The sequence below is a fragment of the Acipenser ruthenus genome, chromosome 3 (genome assembly GCF_902713425.1).
Source record: "Acipenser ruthenus chromosome 3, fAciRut3.2 maternal haplotype, whole genome shotgun sequence".
Taxonomy (NCBI): domain Eukaryota; kingdom Metazoa; phylum Chordata; class Actinopteri; order Acipenseriformes; family Acipenseridae; genus Acipenser; species Acipenser ruthenus.
In genome coordinates this window covers 13,728,816-13,754,752 of record NC_081191.1, presented here as the reverse complement: position 1 = coordinate 13,754,752, position 25,937 = coordinate 13,728,816, and the positions used below count along the sequence as shown (strand labels likewise).

The following is a 25,937-nucleotide window of genomic DNA, read 5'->3' as shown; positions in this document are numbered from 1 at the left end:
TATATATATATATATATATATGATTAACCTATATATATATATATATATAGGATTAAAATTAACTGAATTAATTTTTTCTACATAAAATAAAAACCACGAATAGAAGATATGCATTTTCTCTGTGGCAGTCCAATCATAAGTGAGCGGAGGCTGTTACTGAGAATTATATTGAGAACTTTGAAGTAATATTTTGAATGGCTTTTTACAAATTAAAAAAAATAATAATTCAGGACAATTGAGACATCGTAGTCGATTTGGTTACAAATCAATTTTCAATTACTTTCTCAGAAAAAATGGAGGTATACACCACAAATACCCGAACTGACACAGGAAGGGAAGGGATATCCTCGCCACATCCAAAATTAAATTTATGAAAGCTATCCGTGGCTAACTGGTAGCTGTCAATTAAAAAAAATAATACTGCTGGAACTGTCTTTTGTTCAGTACAGAAAAGGCGATATGGAACAGCACTGGCTACAGCAATCTAGGATGTCTATCGAAGTCAGCACAAAAACATGAGCATTCCCAAAGTCACTTGTGAGTCACTGTTATACTTAAAATCTTTGGACAGACCTGGATTGATGTTCAACTGGATGAGCAGAAGAGTAGGGTTACAATACATCACAATGAGCAAATAAGAAAAAATTGTGAGGTTCTTAAATGCTTGATTGATTCGGTTGTTTACCTTGGCAAGCAAGAATTGGCATTCAGAGGGCACGATGAAGGCACTAAATCCTCAAACAGCGGTCATTATGTGGAATTACTTTCTCTGATTTCTGACTACAACAGCATGTTAAGCAATCACTTGTCAATGGCCACAGTATTCAAGTAACTCTAACAAGATTCAGAACGGCTTAATCTCTTTGGTGCCTCAGGCTCTGCTACATGCAGATGTACAGGAAGCCAAGTATGTAGCTCTAATGGTAGATTAAACAACTGATGTTGGAAATGCAGCTCAGCCGTCTTGTGTTTCAGGTATGTGACTGACAGTGGCCCAAAAGAACAGTTGTTCTGTGAAAATGTGTTACATTTACTAAAATATAAATAATAATAAAATTACTTTTAAAAAGACCAAATTCACATTTTTTTTTTTTTTTAAGATTCTATTGGTATTACTATGCAGGACAGCTGCTGTAAGATCATTACCTATATATATATATATATATATATATATATATATATATATATATATATATATATATATGTAACGATCTATAAAGGCTGTGTGGTCCAGTGGTTGACTCACTGTGACCTTCAGCAAGTCACTTAACCTCCTTGTGCTCCGTCATTTGGGTGAGACGCTATAAGTGACTCTGCAGCTGATGCATAGTTCACACACCCTAGTCTCTGTAAGTCGCCTTGGATAAAGGCATCTGCTAAATGAAACAAATAATAATAATAACAATAATAATAATAATAATGGGCAGAACTAGAAGTTAACCATAAACAAACATGTTAGGAGTACCATGAAAATGCTGTACCCTATCTTTCTTTTTTCACTTTGTGCCAGCCAAATGACTTGTAACAAATCCTCTGAATATAACATCTGTGAGGGAATCATTGCCCAAGACCTCATTTTAACAAGTCTCTTCAGTGCATTAACTTTGTTATTCATTGAATAATTATCGCCAGCAAACACTGCAGAAATTTCAGGATTCTTTGTTGCCGAATCAGATTACAGCACTGTTGTGTTTGTGTGTTGCCAAGTAACTAGCTGAATAAATATAGATCTCCTGAGATCATTCATTTCGGTCGCACTCTCCTCCAGTTGTCTGATTCTTGTGGAATCATGTGCTTCTGGAACAGATGCACTGGTAGTCAAAGCTTGGTTCCATGTTTAACCTTAGCTGCATTGCCAACACTCCATCCTGCAATTTACACTTTGTATTTCATATTCTTGTGTATTTGGTTTTAGCCCACACTCTTCATATGCTGACACTAAGTGCAAAATACTGCACACAGGGCAGCTTTCACTTGAACTTTTTACATATTTGAATCTAGAGCATATGGGATGCATTATTGCAAATATGACAGTTTAAAAAGTACATAATGTTTTACAGGTTTAATCTATTAACATTTACGTTAATAGTCTTCTTTAGAATGTTCCACATTTTCCTATATTCCTTTTAAATGCCAAGAGACACTAGAAAGTTCCAAATTCTATAAGGTTATTTTCTCTAACCAGATTAAAAAAGGCTCTAAAAAAAAAACATCACCACTAGTTGTTACAATCGTTATCACAAAAATATTTTTGTTCTATTCAATTGTTACTGTAAGGCAGACTTGAAGGACTTGAGTCCGGGACATATTAATGACGAGTCATTTCTTATTTTCTATTACACAAGTAATAATACAGTTACTAGGAAACGGTACACAATAAAAACCCACCCAACAAAACATCCAATCACTGGTTAGCCCTGTTGTCTTTGCAGCCAATCATATTAAGAATAAGAAATTGGAAGCGAGTTAGGTTGTAGCGTAAACATCCTCCCCCCAATCCAATTGCAACCAAATCAAGCAAGTTTTTTTTTCTCTTTTGCATTACTTTTTATTAAGGAAAAAATAATGTCAGTATGGTAAACAAGTAAGTAATTATTTGACTTTTAACGAGCCTTTCTCTTTACTAATTAAACCGTGTTCTAAGTATTTTAAACACTGCAGAAATACATTTCTAAAACTGCATTCTTGAAAAATACATCATTTGATTTTGCTGAGCTCCCTGAATCTCTGGAATAGAATGTATTTGTTTGCACTGAAAACAATAGAACATTGGTCACCTTAATATTTTTGAGTTTACTGAAAACAAAAATAAATAAAAAAAAAAAAAAAGAATCATATAAGCTGTATTCATACTTTTGCAAGCAACATCAATGAATTCAGTTGGCAAATTCAGTGTAAAACTAGGCACTAAAGTCTCAAATCGAAAATTGCCTACCATCAAATAGGCAGATATATCAGACTGATATGATAGAAGTACTGATTGATAGCTTAATACCCCTTCATTTGCTAAAAAGAAAATAATTTATTATGGATGCGGGAAAAACACATTAACAATACGCTGTGCAGCGTCAAACACAGAAATCCGTCTGTGTTAACTTCATTTTTTAATTCCATTATGAACCGACACAAAGGGGAAAATACAGAAATAATGTTTTTGTGTAAAAGAGAAATGATAAAAAATACATTATCTAAAATCAAATGAACTGAAGCACAATCTTGTAAATGCATCATTGTATTACAGACTTAAGCAAATGCAATGAAAGTGAAACATAACGTTTCTGTTTTGCAAAACAATAAAAAATAACACTAAATGTACTATTTAAGAACACAGTATATATACAGTTCAGGCAATGTCTAAATCAGATTGGCAGATTTCACCCGAATTGAAGTCAAAGTAGATGCTATAGTCCGAGGTGAAAGTATCTTTAATTTCTTACCTGTGTAGTGTTATTCTCAGGTATGCATTAAAGTGCTACTCGGTGCACTGCACTTGCTCGCGCTAAGAAAGCAGGGAAGCGCCCATTCAAATATGGTATGTTATGCTGTTTTCAGTCTTACATCTTTTAATTTAATACATCATATTTTCCAGTCTTTTAAATAATTTTTAATGTAATTTGCCATATTTTTCCACCATTAAGAAAATAGTATGGAAATATTTATCATATGCAATACATTGGGTCGTCTACATTTTTTTTTTTACTTGTGCAATTTTGTTGTGGACTTCTTGTGAATTGTTTTTTCTTTTTAGAGAAATTGATTGTCTGTTTCCAGTTTAATTTTGCAAAAAAAAAAAAGTATAATTAAATGGTAAATGTACAACAGGAAAACACCCATCAGATCGCCATTGATTGCACCTGTACCAAAATCTGACAGCATACCATTTGCAATCTGACAGCGTACCACTTTCTGACATTACACAGGTCACGTATCAGGTGTGTTCCCACTGATGATGGCGATGATAATGAAGCTTGGGAACCCTCTGATATGAACAATAGTGGATTCTGGCCAACTCAGATATTTTGGATAGGAATACCTAACAAAATAGCCCTCTGTGATCAAATTGAAAATGTATGAATGAAATAGTTATCAGTCCAGAACCATTACTTCCTGTGGGAAACTCTCTCTGAAAAGGGGGACAGACCAGCATGTGTCCAGACTAATATGTGGATGTCAAAAATGCAGAACTGGGCTGTCACTAGCAGAACAAAAACCGTGTCCTGCAAGTACCCATATGGTAAAGCATTGTAGGATAGTGTTTGAGTGTGCCCCTGATGATTCACAGGGATGATCCTTTTCCCATTTAAATGTTAAATTAGACCATGTAAGGAGAATTGAATGTTTGGGATGTGATGAGACTCACCAGGTGATATGATGTCATTGGGAAAGTTAGAATGCAAAGATGGATATCGTGCTACTAGAGTTCAGGTGTCCTGCAGGTGTCAGGTATTTGAGACTGTTACACACACTTGTGATGCTCAGTGCTGGATTCCAGACCCTGTGGTGGCTTTTAAGGAACCTTTAAGAACAAAACCAGAAAAGGATTTCCAATCCTGCTGGGAGCACCGATATCCTCGACATAAACTGGATACTGAACTATGAAACACTGACATAATTCAATAACCATGATGGGGCCTCATGGAATGTGCATGTAGTAAGTTTCTTATCATTGCAACTTAGGGCAAGATGACCTCTAGCTTTTTATTCTTCTCGGTTAAAGTACTAGGATTCACATGGTACCAGAAAGGTGAAACTTACTGACAAAAAAGGTGTTCTAACTTAAGGGCCCCTCGCTTTTATATGTATTTTTTTATCTTAAGTGGGAGGTACAGGAACATATATTATTAGTTTTAGAGAAAAGACAAAGGCCGCCTAACAAACCAGATGTTTTGGTTTAATTAAGCCTTCTGACGCACGACAGGAGAGAAAAAGTCCTATAAATATGGGCGCAAAACTACAGCAGTGTGGAGTAGTGGTTAGGGCTCTGGACTCTTGACCGGAGGGTTGTGGGTTCAATCCCTGGTAGGGGACACTGCTGCTGTACCCTTGAGCAAGGTACTTTTCCTAAAATTGCTCCAGTAAAAACCCAACTGTATAAATGGGTAATTGTATGTAAAAATAATGTGATATCTTTTAACAATTGTAAGTCGCCCTGGATAAGGGCGTCTGCTAAGAAATAAATAAATAATAGTTATCAGACCAATTTGGTAGCACAGACTGACTGGTCCATCTTTTGAAGACCTCTTTGCAAAGCTGACTGCTGGTGTTGTATTCAGCGCCTCTGGTTTGGACAACTGTCCTTTCTTTGTTTTATATTTATTATTAGCTTTAGAGATGCTGTTATATTGTATGCATTAGTGTAATTGGGTGCCTTAGACTGCTTGAGGTTCGTGATGTAACCATATTGCTTTAATTATTAATGCTGTTAGTTTGCAAAGACACCAGACTGCCTGTCTACGAGCTAGGATTCAAAGCAGATCTGCGATCACTTGATCCATTTAAGCTTTAATAAACCAGAGGAGTAAATATATACTCTGTTTCGTTAAACTTAGAATAACAGAGTCTGTGTGATTATTCTTGATTAACTGTTGTCTGGCTATGTGGAAATCTGTAAGCCAGTACACGAACAAAGCACTATAGGAGTTTATGCAATCTAGGTTGTCCTCCCGTTTGCCTCCCATTATTCAACTAGAGAATTACAGAAGTGCACAAACATGACAGATACCAGGAGTCAGCTAATTAAAAACAGTGTGGTGGTGGTTTAAAAATATCTCAAATTAAAGTAATAAAACAAATACAATAACAAAACATTTTGCGCCACAAGACTATCCTTCTAAGATTTTTTCACCATGAAACACAAAATAGAACAAATAATCCCTTTACAGTGTTTTCACCAAACTTCCATTAGGAATACAGTGAAGTTGTTATTTCTGCAGTGAGCTTATAGTATACAGCTTTATACCATGTGGGTTGCAGAAACTGATACTTATTGTGCAAACTCCCTATGAAACACCTTTCTATACCAGAACTTTCTAACATGGGCTGACCTAACATTTCATACAACAGACCAGCACAGGCCACATAGTCACTACTGTACCTCCAATTAAACATAGATAGAACACAGGCATAAAACACAAGTTTTGATTTGGAATGGAAAAACATGCCAACAGAAATAAAAAATGAGCCAATACAAAAACAAAGGGTTAGCTATTTTCTATCTAAAGATTAACCCACCCAGTTTTGCTTGTCATTGTTTTTAAAACAGTGAATTTGATTTATTTAACACAGGGGTGTCCAATCCTGGTCCTGGAGGGCCGGTGTCCTTCCTGGTTTTTGTTCCAACTGTACCCTAAATTACTTAATTGGACCAATTAAGTGCTTATTAGAAGCTTAATTGGCCCAATTAATTAATTTAGAGTACAGTTAGAACAAAAACCAGGAGGACACCAGCCCTCCAAGAGCAGGATTGGACACCCCTGATGTAACACATAAAACCCAAGTCAAGAGGAATAATTGACAGACAGACAGACAGACAGACAGACAGACACACACACACTTCTGATCTAGTAGCTTTCTCCAAGTCATAATGTTTTGGAAGGCCCCTCTGATTTTGTTTCAAACACATACAGTTATGATAACCTCCGTAAAACAAACAGGTCCCCTTTAAAAATCGTGGAAATGTATAATTCACTTTAATACTTCAAGACAATAAATTGAGGGATGTCCTGGAAAAACCTGATAATCCGCAATTTAATTTTCTTAAGATGAACGATCCTTGCTGCATATTACCAACCAAATAGAATTTTATGTAAAATGTAGGGGGCATCTAGAGTCTTGATAACTATGGTACTCAACAGACATTAATCCTAAATTTATCCTGGTCATTTTCCTCAAAGACGGGCCCTCATATGGTAAGTGAAGGAAAATGCATCTGTACGGGTCTGGAGTACAAGTTTCTAATAAAAAGGCCATGGAAATGATGCCAGAAGTATACAAAAACACCCTCTGATGCAAAGTTATTATTTAACTTCCAGCAACAAGTAACTTTACAGAAACAGAGCAGATTAGCACTTGTCTACTTGGATTACATTCAAATCTCTCAGACTTTGTTTATTTAGGAAGAACAGTCGCCTAATATTTTTGTATTAAAATGAGACTAGGGTTATACCTGCTCTGTTGAAACTAGGAGACAAGTGATGGTATACCGTAGATTGATCCCCCTCCTGAACTAATTTACCTAATGAGCTTCCCTTCCCACACCTACTGCCATTGTGAAAAAAAATCCAATATTGAATGGATGTGCTTTGCTGACAGCGGTCCAAGCTAAAGCAGTTATTGAAATGTTAGTCCACTTACAGTAAGGTTATCACTAGTGTTCTGGGAAATTCTTTCCGTGTACCTTGCTTGCTGTGGGTAGCCATTTCGTCTCTTGCGATCAGAAGCCTTTCGTTGATTTCAGATCTCAAGATCTGAGGTGTCACATTGGCACTAAAAAGCAACATAAATGCTCTGCAGCTAATTTCACGGATCCTAAAAAACAGTACAAGAGGTACAGACGGATTTTCAGTAACCAGCATGCATTCGAGATTGTGTGCCAGTGAAGTACTGTGCAGTACAGTACTTTAGGTTTTTAATTGAAAAACACTGGTGACTGCCACTTTGTCCATCCTTCCATTTTGTTAAAGCCAGTCATTATGCGGTGTGTCTTGTTCAGCTAAATGACAGACGACAGCATGGAAAAAAGGCCACAATAAGAATGACCTTTGTAGTTGCAGTACATTAAAAATGGTTAAAACTGCAAACACAAATCACAGGGATACACAATGCTCCCAAGTCATCGCTGCATCAGTACTGCATTACCATTTCAAGCAAAGAGGCAGAGAATGAAATATGAGCCTACATCAGAAGATGATTTTCCTGTTCCAACATGTTCGATATTGACAGGGAGTAAACATACGCTACAATTCAGCTTGACAGGTCCATTGGAAATAGAAACACGTCACAAGTGACTCTTGAAACTTTACAGATATTGCAACATGATGATCAGGTCCTTGCCAAGGGCTGGCTCAGGATGCAACGGTTTCCCACCAGGCCAGTCCATGAGGACACACACTTGTACAGTACTGTACACAAACAAGCACACACTCTAGTGGTGCTAGAATAACACTTTCAATTTAACAGAAACATTTCTTTCTTTAAACAAGCCATAAACAATATGTTGTACTGTACCAGTCAAATCATGCCAATTGTGTCATACTGCTTTAGACAGGGCTACAGGTTATCCCATTTTTTTTTTTTTTAAACGATACTAAAAGAGTGGCATGGTTTCATCTCTTTCTTGGATCTATAAATGAAAGCCACACCTGATGGTGGGCAAAGGGAGCTGCTGGAATGCAGTTAATAAGTGTTAATGAGGCACCTCCCATGGCTACAGATCAAAACAGTTCACCAACATGGAGGAACTTCATGGCCTTTTCTTGTGTGACCTCACTGCACCTGGATCCCCTTTGGAGCTACCCAGTGGGCCAATTAAAAACACTTGTGGGTTCTGGACCAAATATTCCCTTGTTAGAACTGGTAGGTAAACAACCATATCCAAGCACAGTTATCTTAAATTCACAGTATTAAAAGCATCACAAAATGAGCTAAGGAATGTTCAAGAAATATAACAATGACACTTCAGTTTTTCCTGTTCCATAAGGAAGCATTAACTGCAGACCTTATGCCGAAAACAAAAGACAGCTTGTTATGTTTAAAATACTGCAAAGAAAGGCAGCAGCATCTTATCCACATTCCCATTATTCTACCCTTGAGGTATAGTGCATCCTGGGTAGTAACCGGAAGCAAGAGATTACTTTTCATATTCTGCAAAGCTAGGAGTCTACTATCTACTAGACTACCTGTACATGTCTCTGCTTCATGTCTTTCCATCTTGTTTAGATAAGAGGTCTTCCATTGGCCAATAAACCACATGGTTTGGTATTCCTGCATCACCAATAAAAATCAAGTTTTTTTTTTACCACTAATGTATTTTAGAACTGTTTCCTATTTTGTTTTGATAGATGAAATGGTAGCCGTATTAGTCCAGAGATGATTGAAAAGAAAGAGATGTGATACCTTTTATTGGACTAACTAAACAATAATTAATCACAAGCTTTCAAATGTCTCTTCTTCAGGCAAGTATTTTTTGTGGAGTAGTGGTTAGGGCTGTGGGGTTCAATCCCAGGTGGGGGACACTGCTGCTGTACCCTTGAGCAAGGTACTTTACCTAGATTGCTCCAGTCAAAACCAAACTCTATAAATGGGTAATTGCATGCAAAAATAATGTGATATCTTGTGACAATTGTAGGTCGCACTGAATAAGGGCGTCTGCTAAGAAATAAATAATAATAATAATAATAATAAATAATAATAACCTCCTTCCAGGTCTTTATCAATTCATATATATTAAGCCTGGAGGACTCCGGACCTTGAGGAGCGGAACTGTGCACCGAGGGAGCAACTTCCAAGGGAGCAACACCTCTGCCCAGAAACATAAGCCATCTTATTCAGAACGGTATCCCACCCCATGTCGAACTGGAGAAAGACCCTTCTGAGGATTTGTAAATATTCCAAAGCAACGCAACAATAGAGATCTTTCTGACACTGAATATTGTGAATTTGGTATTTTTTTCATTTATCGTTATTACTATGCTCCAGAACATCTGCCATTTACAAATAAAACAAAACAAAACATGAACGATTTCATCACATCTCCTTAAGTTTCAAAAACTAAAATTATCATCCAAAGAAACATACAGAATCTGTAATATCCATTTGCACTATATGTAGGCCTATTGTTCTATAGGCTCTTCCCTAGAATCATCTAAAATGGGTCTTTATCATTCATATATGGCCAATATCACCCCTACACCAACCATGAACTCCAGGGAAATAGAAACCATGCTCAAGCAATTTCACATGGCAACACAGATAATTTGCTCTTTAAACTCCAATAAAGCAGTGATGGGTAATGTGATACTGAAAAGTCTGTTTCATTAAGAGCTCAGCAAGAGAACAAGAGGATTTTAAGCCAGGTGTGACAGGAATTTAAAACACTTACTGTATGAACTTTAAACAGTAAGGTCTTATGAAAAAGGTACTTTATTGCAACACGGAAATGAACAATTAAATGTATAACAACATATACGTTACTACTTTCATTCTAGATTGTGATCATAAGACACTTCGACAAACAACGAAGTCACAAGGAACCATTTTATTACAGTGTAATTCAATCAGTTCATTTTTTTTTTTTTAAGATGTCATGCCAATCCAAGTAAAAACATTTTCTAGCAAAAAAAAAAACAACCCTCTGTTTAACTACAATAAAATATCATTTTAGGTTCAGAAATAATACATGCTAAAACTGTGTGTTTTCTTTGGTTATTTTGAAATTTGAAAATAGAACAGTTAAATTGTTTAAGGTTGTCATTGAAAGAAGAAGTGTTATTGTTTGGATTAGACACTACATTATAAGATTAGATACTACAGTATAAACATGTCAAAGATTATTAAGTTATGTAGGGGTAAGTCCAAATATTTGATTATTCTAAATAAAATTACTACTGTAATACTTTGATCAAGTTTTGAGTACTCGTTCATTAAACATGCACACATTTGGTATTTTTGAGAGAAGAGGAAGTTAATCTCTAAGCCACTACAATTGTCACCTGACTGAATTGACAGGGAGGCGGGCACCCTTCATTACCTAGCTCTGCTATTGGCTAAGGTAAAAACATGGAAGTATTTTGAAAAAAGGTTAAAACGAGACCTCCATGCAATGTAATCTCTGTAGCACAGGTATTTCGTATTGTGAATCAATGAGTTAAACGCTAAATCATCTAAAATGCAGGCACCCATCTGCTACTTTGGAAGAAAACACAGAATGTGGCAAAAAACAAACAAAGCATTGCATCTTTTACTGTGCGCAGTGGTTGGCGAGGTGATGCGTCTCGGGCTGACAAACTACTCTGGCGATGTTAAGCCTTTGTTGATGGAGTTCTGCTGTTATTAGTCTCCTACTGGTATCGGCTTGATATCCCCAATCAGACTTTTTTTTTTTTTTTTTAAATGATGATGATGATGATGATATTATGGAATCAGCAAGTATGGGTATAGTACATTTCATATTTATGTTATATATTATAGCATAGATGTTACTGAGCAAACATATTTTGTTGTTCTTTGTTAGTAGTGGTGTTGTGTGTTTAATACGAGTCGTCAAAGGGTTTTAAATGCAGTTGAAAGTTTTGAAGGTCCTTTTTATAAAGTTCTGTGTTTTATAGTTAAAAACCCTCTGAATTGTATTTTTATTTCTTACTTCTAGTTTAAATCATTTTGTACTTTGAATACATTAGATGTCTTAGATGTTTCTTCACTGTTACTGTTGATGTATTTATCTATGCCTCCCTATGAGTGGTTGCTGCTGCTACGTTCTAAAGGACCTGTCACTTATGAGTAACTGAGTAACGGGTATTCGAAACTTTTATTCTTGGTATATTCAAAATTCTTACTATTCAAAATTCCCACCCCTAGTATTATCATAGTTCTAATGATGGGGATCAATTACATTGAGAATAGTGATTTACTGCCTTGTTTTGCTATTTTTGTCTAGTATGTATCTAAAAAAAAAACATATATTTAATACCAAATAAGAATGAGTAAAGTCCAACTATCTGTGCTAAATTCATGTTTAACATCTCCATGGTAATTGAGTTGCGTGAGATTACATTAAAACAAAATGGATTATATGGGAGATTTGGCTAGTCACAATCAATGATACACCTTTATAAAAATGGTGTGCTTAACTTTTCTCCTCTAAACCATAACATTGCACACATGGATTAAATGGGGTTTACTCAATTCTCTATGATACACAGATTCAGAAAAGGCTAACTGACATTACATTATAAACAGGAAACACTCATTCGGAGTTTGTCTCCCTTTTAAACAAATGTCCACCCTGATGCCCCAATATTTAGAAACTGAAGCCTGAAATGAGGGGGATTATAGGTCTGATTAATAAATCATTATTAAATCATTAATAAACTGACCTCCAACTCAAACCACATGAGAAGTATTCATATCTTTCTGATGGATACTGTAGATGGTTTCCCAGGCTTGCAATTTGTGTTTAGTCTTACAAAGAGAATACAAGTGCTTAATGGGGCAAATCATGACTATGCTGTCCTATTGCCCATTCCGTGGTATAAAGGGCTGCCTTAGTAACGAGGGAGCATGGTTCTAATGAATGTTAAGTTCTCCCTGTGTTATTTCCTCAGGCTCCACTGCCTAATAAATGACCCCTGTTGTGAGAGGTGGCTCAGGGGCAGCTGTAGTTTGCACCCATCAGTTGTCTAACAATGCCTTCCCTGGGTTCAGCAGCACAGTCTGGAAAACCCAGCCTAGGATAGCTCCATTTCTAAGGGGAAACACCCATATAAATCTCCATTACAATAATGTTTCAGCAAAAAACATCTTATCAAAAAGTTACAACTGAATTAAAATTAATTACTCCTGGACTACCCAGGCTCCATCAGCTAATGGTTTCCCGGTGGATCAAATACAAGATCCTTCTGTTCAGATTTGTAATGGCCTGGCACCCGTCTTGTTTTCCTAGCTGCCACAACACTTTGTACTAGGCCGATCCCTTCAGTAACAGACCTCAACTGTCTCCTGACACCTCCTAATCGTACATTGGCTGCATCATTCCAATTGAAGGCAGGCTTATTAGGGTTAGACTGGTGTCACTTTAATTGAGAAAGTACCTGCTGGATCATATTCCACCTCCTTAACCAAATCAGATTAATTTTTCAGAAAGACGAACCCGGATGTGGAAGACATATACTACCCCAGTGAGCCTACTCCATAATTAATGCAAATAAAATTGCTATAAAAATGTAGCAGTTTTCTTAGTACTCTTACTATACAACAACAATAATGCTGATTGACTATTTAACTGCACAGATTTGATCAATGAAAAAAATGGCTTCATAAATTAAAGTCTTATAGTATCGAAAAATAGCATTTGTAGTGCAATCACTTTGAACTGATTTTATATATTTATTTAGAGATAATTTTACAGTACGAGGGAAAATCACCCTGGACTGTATCAACCCCCTTTCTGTGGTTATCCGAGATTACACCTAAAGAAATGTGATTGATGCAACCCAGGTGTATTACCTGCTACAGTAAAATGAAGCTGTGGGTAGTGGTTGATAAACTCAACCCCTAGGCAGGCTTATAATTATTAAATAAACACTGTAGCACTATAAAGTCTACGCTTCCTTTGGTCTGGTCAAAGAACCTCACAAGCAAGTCTGACACAAGAAGTAAAAAGCATACTGGGAACAAATGATGCTAAAGCCTTGGTTTTCATTTCTTTCAGTCTTATGAAGCTGGCTAAATTCAAATACAGATGGAATATAAAAGCTACATTAAATAATTAAGCAGAGAGAAGCCAAGATAATTTTATGGTTTATTTCTCAGTTTTTATCAAATACCATTTAATCGTAAAGACTAGATTGAATAGAACAGATGGTAAAGATAATGACATTCCTTTGTGAATGAGAGAAATGAAAATGTACTGTATGTTAAAAAAAAAAAAAAAAAAAAAAAAAAGTGACCAAATGGAAAAATACAGAATGATTAATCTCTCCAAAGGTAATCATCAACAATGCTACACAAACGAAAAAAGGCAGAAACACGGCCTGCTTGCCAGTTATGCCATTGAGTCAAGCTGCGATTTATTCCCTAATGGCCAAGTTTGAAAATGTTTGATATACATTATGTGAAATGTACATAGTCAGTTGTTTCTGTAAGAAACAGACAATGCATAGTAATTGAAAACAACAAAAAAAAATGTTGCAATACAAATTGAGCTGTTAAATAATTGGGTCCAAAAATAAAAGGGAAAATACACATCTGTATGTTAAAGTAACTTTCAAAAATGCAATAATTGAAATAGAGCTTTAGAGTGCAAACCAAATTAGGCATTAGGGCAGAAATCAGACATTTAAGCTTCATGTCTACATGAGCTAAAAAAAAAAATAAAAAAAAAATTATATATATATATGAACAAAAAAGTATTTCACTGCCATTAAAATCATCTGGCAGCTTTTCAGTTGTAGAAATTAAATAATCCAGTAGCAGGTTAATCTTTTATTAGGAAGGTACTTACTAGAGATTCCTACTTCATACCAACCATTATATAAATTCATAATTACTCAAATTGTGTGTGTTTTGCTTACCGAGTTTCTGATCGAAGCTCCACGCTGGAATGTGATCATTCTCCTTCAGGTTGCTATTGGCTGGTAGAGGCACGGTGACGTAAATCGGCCCGCTGACTAGGATTTCAGTCCCGTCATTCCCGAGCAGATGAATGCTGACTGCCGTGACAGGGGTCAGCTCAAACCTGCTGCTGTTTCCTGCAAGAGAAGTGGAAAAAATTAACACAGACCAGCCACTTCCAAGCAAGCACTCCGGCACTGTTAAAAAGAGTATTGTTTTTGGAAAGAGGTAAGCCAAGTAGAAAAAGTGAAGTCATCATGTGAACAAAATCAGAACTCGCAGCTCTTTCACTGGAACCTCTCTAAGATCCCTGAATGTTGCCGAATGTCTTGTATCTCATTTACTGTAAGGCTGCATCGAGGTTTGCACACACTCTTAACACACTGAAAAGGAGTTCTCTTGTCCCTAGCGGTGTGCCCGCTCAGAGTTAAAGTTAAGACCGGCTTGGTAAAAGAATAAAAAATCCTTGGGTGCCAGAGATTTTAATCAGTCAGCTTCAAAAAAAGACTTTTCTTGCAAGGAGACAGGGGCCACCAGTTAGTTAAAGCCAGTGAGACTTAGGGTCTCTACACACCAGACGCGATGCGACAAGCGAACCACACCATGACAAAAAAAAAATACATGTATTTGATACGAGCCGTTTACACTGATTGCGATGCGACAGGAGACATTGAAACTATGCGAAAAATAGGATTGATGTCTATTTTTGAGATTTTGTCGTGCGGCAACTGGGGAACTGACCAATGAAGAACAGCTTCCCTTGTACGCCTTCAGTAAACAATAGAGGAAGAAAAGATCATTCTTGCAGCATCAAAATACCCGGAGCTGTACAATAAAGGAAACAAGAATTATAAAAAGACACAGCCATGAACATCTGGCAGTCCATTTCCAGGGAACTGGATATAGCTGATGTGCATGATTAATGTACCTTTACTGAAATAAGTATTCTGAAAAGCTATTATGTGTTCTACACTTTTATTAACTGTATAACAGGACCATCATATGTGTGATTTTTTTTTTCCAGCTGATGATACAATCAGAGGAGAGTTGCCACTGGTGTGAAAGGTAGTGTCGCAGCAAAAGTAACATTTTATCGCAGGACAAATTGCGTTGCGTCCGGTGTGTGGAGACTTTAAATCAGAAATGACACCAAGGTCAATTAAATAAGACAGAGCTGATGAGCTGTTCATCATTGAATGTCTAAAAAATAAACCAATGTAAATGTAAAGCCCGGGAGAAAGCGACTGCTCAGAAGTATGACAGCTGTATTTTCATACAAGCTATTGATTCTTGATTGCAAAAGGTAAAAGATTAAGTGTTATATGCATTAGATTACAAATGCAGCACAAGTATTTTTTAATGATCATCAGACTGTACTGCATGTCACTTTTTAACATAATTTCTTATAAAGTATGTTGTAGTGATTACATTTTTTTTTTCTTTTAAAAGCAAACTTGTGTGGCTGCTCAATGTCTATATCAAATAGATTAGCTCAATGTTACTTCTAGAGGGCTTTTTTTTTTTGTAACAATTTATAAATAGTTGTTTTTACAACTTACCAGTTCAATTAATAATGACCTAGAGTTATTTAACAATGAATTGACTTTTTTTCCCCCAAATGAATTAGATACCCACAAAAGTATCTGAAGTCCAAGCCAGGCTCATTAATACCATGTCTAAGCCCCAAATGCTGAAATAGAAGAGCAGCCAGAACTTGTACTTCATTCTTCACAACATGGACTACTAGAAATACCAAACTTGAATCTTTGTAAATTTTTTTTTTTTTTAGCCAAGTCATTTTCAGACAGCACTAAATAATGAAGTACATGCAGTGTATGCATAGCAAACACAGCTGCAGTGAAGACAACACAATGTCCTGACAATGTGCCTCAACCCTGAGGACAAACCACCCACTCTCACTCTACTAGAGAGAGGGCAGGTCATCCTGAACTGAGATCTCAGAGCTCATTTCACAGGGGCAGGCCAATCCTGAATAGATCCAGCTCACTACAATGAAGAGCAAAGGTTCTTTTTAAACAAATCCTGATAACACAAACAGATCTGAGTTCCTATACCAACATACTAGTAATGGTACAATATACCATAATTGAAACATACTTTTAATTGTTTCAAAATAGGGACTAATTTGATCAACCTATACCAGGCCGGGATACCACCGTTTTTTGTGTTGTGTGTGTGTGTGTGCATTTTCCAGCACTTGGCAATCACTCATCACACCAGTCACCTGTCTGTGGTTATCCTGGAATTACCCTGATCGGTAGGTGGTTGATGCAATCCAAGTGGATTATCTAGTCATTTAAAATGCTCTAAAAGAAATGAAAAACCCAGCTGTGGTTTATCCCGGCAGATTATAAATTGGTGTATTCATAAATATTTTGACATCAAAGCCTTATGCAACTTTTCCATGAGTTAAGTTGTTCAGAAAAGGTCCAAGAATACTGGCTTCACTGGAAAGGCAGTTGACATATATTTTTAGAGGGAGAGAGTATTTAAGCAGTTGGAAAGCTTTGCAAGCAAAACTAGTCAAAGTTAATTAGCATATAATGAATAAAACATAAATAATCAGAATCATTGTAGAAGCATAACACCATTATGCACAGCACTACAAATATCATGACCATGTTAGTATTACAAATACCAATAACCTTAACCATTTAATTGCCTGATCCCTTTAACAACATTGAAAGAGGTGGAAAGGGTGTTTAAAATTATCCTTTTTGCTCAAGGTGGTAAACTGGTCCATATGTTTGCACAAAAGTGTAACTGAAGTAGTAGTAATATGATGAAAGAACAGACTATTTCTGCTTAACAATGTACCATACCATACCATGCAGTGGTACACAATTCCAAGGGTTTTGTTTCATGCCTTGATTTATATTTAGGCAAAAAAGAACATTCGGTGTATATAGCAAGAGGGATTGTTTATGCTAGTATACCCTCTCATCCAAGAAGACTTGTGCCCACTGTTTATGGGTAATAGCTGACATTTTCCTAAGAAAGACCAGGTTACCATCTTTCAATCAAAAAAATAAAATTAATAAATAATAGAAAGAAAAGGAAGAAACCTCTCTAGGTTGTAGATTTTTGATTCACTTTGATTTCTTCTCATAGCTGAATGTGAAACTCTCTCTGTCCATGATCTTACCTGTCCTATTCCCTTCAAGTCCCTGTAAATAAGGGAAACTGTCTACCTCCCATGGAGAGCAGGCTGCAGTGAGAAAGGCAGTGAGGTTGCTGTAGGTGGAGTTCTGGGGCAAGCTTAGTGCTCTTCTTTGAAACTGAACCCTAGGCTGGACCCTTGCTCCTGTAAAAGGTTAAAAACAGATTGGAGTTACTGCTGAATCTAGCTGCATCAAGTGAAGATTTATAATTTACAAAGGTGGTTGCCCAGTGTGGGTGATGACTTCATTCCATTAATAAATGCATTAAAAAACAAAATCAGCTGGTTTCACAGACCCAGGTTAGCACTAATCTTGGAATACAATAGTTACTTTAGCTAAGGTAGTTGAAGATTAAAGACAATGGAGATCTGTGAAACCGGTCCTAAGAGGTCTATTTTAATGATCTGAACAGATCCTAAAACTTGTAAAAAAGCTCTTAAATCACAGACCTCTTCTCAGAGTATTCTTATTGTATTTTATGTCGGGTAAATCACCATACTCTGTAGAATTAAAGTGCAGCAGTCAGGGCTAGAAACGAACGCTCGCCCGAGGCAAATTAAAACTAATGATGTCTGTGTCTCAGTAGTCCTGTGGGCGAGTGCCTAAAAAAAAATAAAATAAAAAAAATGTACAGATACTCTCACGTTCACAGGCTTGCGTTTAAAAAATGCAGGAAAAGCCAGTTTTTCGAATGGGACGTGGCAGTGGTGAACAAAAATTCATAATGCTGACAAAACAGACACTCAGAACTGAAACCTCTCCATCTCCCCTTGTCATTCCGAATTGTGCATTGTGCGAATGCATCAGCGTTTCATTGAATTTTGTCAGTGCGATTACTTACACTATTCATTTATTCATCGCTGTGGTTTTTAACTGTGAACATTCGGTATAAACAAAATGCACTTTTAGACATAAAAACAGTATAAAATCGGCCATTTTCTCACATTACATTTCATTTTTCAATTATGTATTTCTTTTTTGAAAATGCCCAATTGCTTGAACACAACACTTATTTGGTAGGTTGATCTTTAATCAGTGTAACATATTAAAGTATTTAAAACTATATAGATTTAAGGGATGATTGCTTAACTATCTTATTACTAACGTATTTGTATTAAAAATACGATTGCAATTTCAAAAGGTCTGTTTCAAAGAAACATAATGTGAGGAAATGGCTATCCACTTGAGCTATTTTGTGTTTTGATGTTTTTATACTGTTTTGATCTCTAAAAAGTACATTTAGTTTATAACGAAAGTTTACATTTAAACCACAGTGATGAATACAATTAAAAAGCGTATTGCATCTTTGAAGTAGGAATAAAGTAATTTTATACCAGATTGTAATTAACACGTTTTATTCCATTTAATTAATACCCAACAACTTCAAATTTCTTAAAGGCAATTACTCTGAAAACATGACTATTGGCACACCCCTAAACATTTCTTCTTATGGAGTGGTGGACGAGGAATAGTGACTCACATGCTTGCTTTTTATCATCAGGATTTACACATCCCAAAACCTTTAGCAAGCAATACCAAACTTTAACAGAGGTAATCCTTTAGTGTGCTTAAAAAAATCACCTTGTATTCTTGTCATTTTGAGACGCAAAATGTTGGGTTTGGCTTTTGTGTAATGCTTGTTTATTAATTTTACTTTCACAATTTGCTTGCTTTCCAGACAGGAAGTTGATGTTAACCCACCATTTTAACCATCTCCCCTATCAGAGAGAGAACAGTTTTTCTTGACTAAATAAAGAAATGAAGCAACTGTGTAGCTGAAAACATACTAAACATATAATGAGTAGTTTCTTCCTCGTTTTATAGAGTTCATTCTTTTATTAAAAATGTTGCTATAAACAAAGTAGCACCCAAACACATCTTACCTACAATCTCCATCTAACACCACTACACCATGGCGATTACTTTACCCCTGATTTTCTCCCTAATTTAGAATGCACAATTATGTTCCATCACAGCAGCAATTCCCCACACAGCTCAGGAGAACTGAAGCATGGGGAAAAGTGGCCAGTGAACATTTTGACTGAAACCAATGCAACCCCCCCCCCCCCCCCAAAAAAAAAGCTCTGGGGTTATACATGCTCTCAGATTAACTCTCAGCCATTTTGGACCACTCTCAGAAACAAATCTGAACTTGACTTTATAGAAAAAGAAATTCAGAAAATTACTTCACTTCCTACAACTTGTCATTTTACCAGATGGACCAACCTGACAAATCTCACCGGAGGCTTTATTAACTTTGTTAAACAGTAGAGGGGCAAACTGAAGTCACAAGCACGTGTGAAAACATTGCAGTCCAGTCACCCCCCTCCCCCAGATTTTTTTGGCATTTCTACACAAATCACAGGAATGGACCTGAGAGAGGCCATTTTGACGGAATTCAGTCTACAGACTGAGCACTTTCACCCATGCTGAAGCTTCAGTGGTCCTCCAATCCCAGGACCAACCCAAATTCCTCTTTTACACCCAGGAACAAGCGAGTGGATGTCAGTGAGCTACTGACCTCTGGACAACAAAGGCCAGCCCTGCAGATGTCTGCCTAAGCTCACCAGGTGCCTGGCCAGTAGTGTCCGCTGTAGCATAAATGAGGAGAAAGTCATCATCTATTATGCAAGTCATTGGCAGTTATCAGTAGACCCTGTGGTTATCCATTAATACAATTACACTCCCGGATAGAAAAAGAGGAACTTTTTCTTCTATTCGGTCTTCTCATACCTATACCTAAACCCAGCCTGTGAAGGCTGATTTGGATATCTGGCCCTTTTGCATTTCAACAGTCTCTCGGGTTAACTGATAAAGCAACATGTTTCCCTTCAAATTTATTTTGCTGCACGTGATGACACAGCCTACTGCTGGATGCCTAAACAGTGACGTAACCCTGTTTTAGCAAGTCAACAAACCAAACCAAACATCTATTTGCAGAAATCAGGTGACATTGCAATACTGTCAACCTCAGTGGAAGGACAAGAGCCGGATAAACCAACCAACATGAATCCAGTATAACACATCTGGTAAAATATGGTGATCTCCCAATCCTATGAATGCTTCTGTACATGACACTGCAGTTAAAGAGTGGAACATCCCCCAAGCTGCTGTATAGGTGCTATGGTTTACACCTACACATTTGCCAGACTTGCAGAGTTAATAAAGCCTGGAAAAGGTGGCTGGCAGAACATGCTATCACTGGCACAAATAACTGTGATTGTTGCAATTTTATATGCAGTGTCTACTTATGAGAACTAAGTTCCTGGGGCTATTTCCCCTCTTCAGCAGCAGTGAGAACGGTCCAAAACACCAAAACTGGCACTGGCAGCTGATTTGCTGGCTCAGCCGCCAGTGCTTGTAAGCAATCTTACCAACTCTTTCAACCCTGCAGACCTCCATGTAGGAAAGATAGCTGTACTCAAAATGGCAGACATACCCAAAAGAGTCTGTAACTCCACTCAAAACCAGTACAAGACTGGGACATTTCTCCAATTACTTTTAAAAACGATTACATTGTTTAGTAAAATTGCTCTGAATGAGGCAATGCAGTGCACTGTAGTACTGAATGCAGCAGTTAATTAACAACACCTTTAACAGTGCTGAAGGGGCAACTGAGGTTCGTTTGTTATTTTGATCTTAATTAGAACATAACAAATATCACAACATTTTTTGATATCCCTTAAATCTGAGGTTTTCAAACTTTGGGGTGCGTCCCCTAGGAGGAGCGACGAGGTTATTACAGGCCTGCCAACCTTGACATTTTTTTTTGAGAAGCACTCTTTCACGCGGACATCTCGTGGGGTCCGTGGGGCTTCCCCTCAGAATTGTTTTAGGGTATAAAACAGCTAAATACTACACTCTGGTCAGTTTTGAGTATGAATTTTTCAGTAAAAAAAAAAAAAGAGATTAGCTATGATTGTTTCAGTTTAAATTTATTTTTGTTTACCTTAGTATAGATGAAACCTTTTTAATTTATACCAACTGAAAATTATTAAAAAAAAATTAAATAATTTATTTACTGTCAAAACATAACAAATTGAAATGTATAAGCTTCTAAAACAGAGAAACAAAGCATTTAAAAAAAAAAAAAAAAAACTTAAATAGTAAATAGTCACTGAGTCAGCACCAAATGTAATAGCTATCCATAAAAAGTGAGTTGTTTGTAACAGAAAGGAATCCAACAGGTCAAACCGCACTTTCAGATCTTGAATGTTTAGCTTCATAGGTGGCTGACCTGGCTTTCCTGAGCAAGGTGTCACTATGTGTGTGACACACTTGCTGCTTCGCGGACATCATGACTTTGTGCGTTACCAGTGAACTTAGCATGTCTGTGCTCAGGCTGGCTCTGTGTTGGGTTTTGTTTTTGGTCACGAAGCTGAACACTCTTTCACAGTCAGCATTACTGTGGAAGATGACCAAAATGCCTAGCGCGGTAACATTACAGTAATGCCCGATTCTTTTGTTCTGGACAGAACAGGTTTCCTTCTACAGGATTCCTGCTGATCCAGACAGGAGGGTAAAATGGATTTCAGCGATTAAAAGAGAATAAAAAAAACGAAAAAGACTGGACCCATTCGTTTGTAGTGAGCGCTTCATAAAAAGTTAATATCAGCAAGCATATATTGGTAGTTCTGATATTACATTATTATTATTATTATTAGTAGTAGTAGTAGTAGTAGTATTAAGTCCCACTTTAACACGCTTTCTTGTATTGCCGTTTTTTCATATTTAGCTCTATACAGTTAAACAGGATTACACTTATGCGGTCGGTGATTCCCAGTCCTTACATAAATATTTTACCGTTAACAAAATCCATAATGCTACATTAATGATCTTACTGAACTTCAATATAAAAATTCACAAACCAGCCGTTTCTGACTTGTTTAAAGCACAATGAAACGGCATTTATCTACAATGTAATTGTACGCTACTTGCAAAGTAAACAGAAGCCTTGTTACGTACCTTACCACATTAACAATGTTAATGTTGTGCTCATTTTAATAAAATCGAATTTTACTGACATCCCTGTATGGTAACAGGCATTTGTGAAAAACCGGACAACGAGCCAAAAACAGAACATTAATTAAATATTGTACTATATTATTATAATAAATGTCTGTACCTACTCCCTCGCCATTCTTGTAAAATCCTCATTCAGCTGTATTTTCTTTTCATGCAATGCAGTTATCTAAACCGAGCACGTTTTTTTGTAAAACGCAAGTGGATTTTTTTCCCGTGATTTCCATTACACGAGAGTAGATGTTAAAACTTCATGCTGATTTGAACTCGGCTCTCGCCAAGATAAGCACCAACGAAGACGTAGCTTTACAGTAAACTAATGTGATCCATATGTGTCTCCATCCATTTACGTTTCCTTCCATATGATGATGTAGATATACTTCTGTCTGGTGTTAATGGCTGAAGTGTAATGCTGGCTCCAGGGATCAGCTTATTTTGCCTCCCTGGCGCATCAGCACACACAACGGCTGCGATGCTGGCTCCGGGGATCAACCACAGTGCGGCCTCCCCAGCGCATCAGCATGACAACCGTCTGGATTGAGCTAAGTAGGGTACATCTCTGGGGTTTTCAAGTGGGCACCTTCCATCCTCAGTGTTTCGTCGACTAGCCCACGATACCTCAAGAGGGCTCGACGGTGATTCTGGCGTCCCAGCATCACCCCCCTCCGTCCCCCACTCAACTCAGCCCAGCTTACTTACCTGTACATCAGCGTTTCTTTCTTTCTATTGTGCTTGAGATCCCCAGCGAGAATCTTTCCGTCTCAACCACAGCCAGTTGCTGCTCCTCTCTGCTGCTTCAGATAAGTTCTTCACTCTGCGACGCAACTCTTGGCCACTGAATCCGACGTCTCTGAGAAACCGGGTTGTAGAGTGTGCCACAAATCCTCGACAACCCACTTCCACTGGGTAAACCCGAACTCTCCATCCTCGCTGTTCCGCTTCAGTGGCTAGTTGAGCATACCGCAGTTTCTTCCTCTCATACGCCTCATTCACAGCATCCTCCCATGGCACTGTTAACTCTACCAGGTGAACAAGGCGTGCTGATCCAGACCACAAGACAATATTAGGTCGAAGGTTAGTGGTGGCAATCTCAGTTGGGAAAATAAGGTTTTGTCCAACATCTGCCAACATTTTCCAGTCTCTAGCAGCTTCCAGTTGTCCTGGGCGAGGATTGGTTTTAACACCTTTTCTTGGTGGTTGCTCTCCTGGGCGGAGGAATGTTGTCTTTTGTGTGTAATGTTTTGATGGAACAGGTGACAACTTATTGTGTCACTACTCCACATCAGTGTGGAGTAGTGGTTAGGGCTCTGGACTCCTAACCAGAGGGTTGTGGGTTCAATCCCCTGTGGGGGACACTGCTGCTGTACCCTTGAGCAAGGTACTTTACCTAAATTGCTCCAGTAAAAACTCAACTGTATAAATGGGTAATTGTATGTAAAAAATAATGTGATATCTTGTAACAATTGTAAGTCGCCCTGGATAAGGGCGTCTGCTAAGAAATAAATAATAATAATAATAATAATATTGGTCATGTTACGCTTGTCTTCCAATGCTAAGGCCAAACATCGCAGCACCTGGTCATGGCGCCAAGTCAATCATCTTGGAGGCCAACCGAGTCTGCCATTTTCCACGGAACTTTTACAATCGCCAGGAAGTAAGAAAAATGTATTTTCCAGTCAGGTATTGGCGCCCCGCTAATAACTGACCTGCTAACCTGTACGCATTTTGCTTATCCGCTACGCATTTTGAGTTGGTAATACGCGGGTACGCTTTTATCAGAGATGATACGCAATAATACCTAATCCAGTGCGTGCTAGGAATTTCTGTCAATCAACCCACGATAATAATAATTATTGTTTTTTAACGGAGGTTGGCTCGTCAACTAAACTCAAAAGCTGATTGGTTAATCTATCTTGCTTGCCTTGCCCTAAGGCCGGCCCTGACGTTAGATGCAACACTTTCTCTAACTACAGGCAACATCATGAGCGAAATATGGATTAGGTATTATTGCGTATCATCTCTGATAAAAGCGTACCCGCGTATTACCAACTCAAAATGCGTAGCGGATAAGCAAAATGCGTACAGGTTAGCAGGTCTGTTATTAGCGGGGCGCCAATACCTGAATGGAAAATACATTTTTCTTACTTCCTGGCGATTGTAAAAGTTCCGTGGAAAATGGCAGACTCGGTTGGCCTCCAAGATGATTGACACAAACTACCCAGGCGGGGATCATGTTTAATCTGACCAACACCCTGTTAAATCTGACCAATTCCCGTCCACAGAGTTTGTGTCGTTTCAGACCGATCGTACCTCAGCGATTATCGCCCAGCCCTCCTTCATTTGATAGTGCAGCGGCGGCGGGTTTTAATTAGTGCTGGGATGAACACAGGATTTTCATGTTCAGATATTTGCTCATAATTTAAATATTCATTCAGATATTCGTTCGTTTTTCAAAAAAGTAATAAAAGCCATTGTATTGCACTGAACGCAGGCAGAGACAGCATAGCAGCAGGGGGGCGTGGCCCCTGTGTGTGTCACGCCTTTATTTTACAGCAAGACCTTACCACATGTAACACGTTCAAATAGAAAAGTATCCCAGGAGTAAAGAATAAGTTGTGTAGAACTTACTTTACCCCAGTGAATTAAACTACAAAACTAATTATGCCAGAAATAGCAGTTCAAGTTAAATGTTGTTTTGTTTATTCTCGAAATAAATAGTACATAAAAGACGATGATACATTTTCTTTTTTTCATTTCTTGCCATTGCGGTTTCACAGTAAACAGTGGCCATAGACACATTTTCATAAAGTAATAACAAGAGGTTTACTTGTGCTTTTTTGTAGCTGAACAAGCAAACGAAAAGTGAAATTTAACTTTAGACACTTCAAATAAAAAACACACATGGAAATTGCGTTGTAAAGTGAAGGGGAAATAAAGCTCACCGTTTTGGTTCTCGTTTATTACATTCCACATAAAATCACAACAATATATATATATATATATATATATATATATATATATATATACACACACACACACACACACACACACACACACAGTCTATATAAAAATCACTACACAGCATTTTCAGGAAGTTGGGTACTGTTTAAGCGAGGCATTTCAGGCCCATGAGATTCTGGTTCGCTCTATACCTGCAGTTTATAAATAGAAGGGGTCTTCAAATTTAGTTTTAATTTACGAGTTTTGCTGCGTGCAGAATGTAGACCATTGGACCATTGGATTATAAAAATAAAACAAACCATTTCACCTGTACTTTATTGTCTGTTTGTATCATTGGATTACTGCCCCAGCACTTCACCTGCACACTAATTACCACTTTGCCACAAGCCTGCTTTCATTTTATATGCGACGTTACATATGTTATTTTAGGAAAAATCACATTTT

At 37.4% G+C, this 25,937-nt stretch overlaps 1 protein-coding gene across 2 annotated transcripts in view; it reads right to left on the bottom strand.

Moving 5' to 3' along the window:
• LOC117435346 (protein FAM171A1-like) overlaps positions 1 to 25,937 on the bottom strand; it is a 79,427-nt gene that overhangs the window by 13,795 nt on the left and 39,695 nt on the right. The window contains exons 4-5 of one of the 2 annotated variants that reach the window (XM_034058427.3): positions 17,495 to 17,653; positions 14,289 to 14,465 (exon numbers count right to left, since the gene is read on the bottom strand). In XM_034058427.3, coding sequence (XP_033914318.3) covers positions 14,289 to 14,465; positions 17,495 to 17,653 — 336 coding nt within the window. The remainder of the gene's footprint in view (positions 1 to 14,288; positions 14,466 to 17,494; positions 17,654 to 25,937) is intronic. The other variant, XM_034058429.3, reaches the window with a different exon arrangement.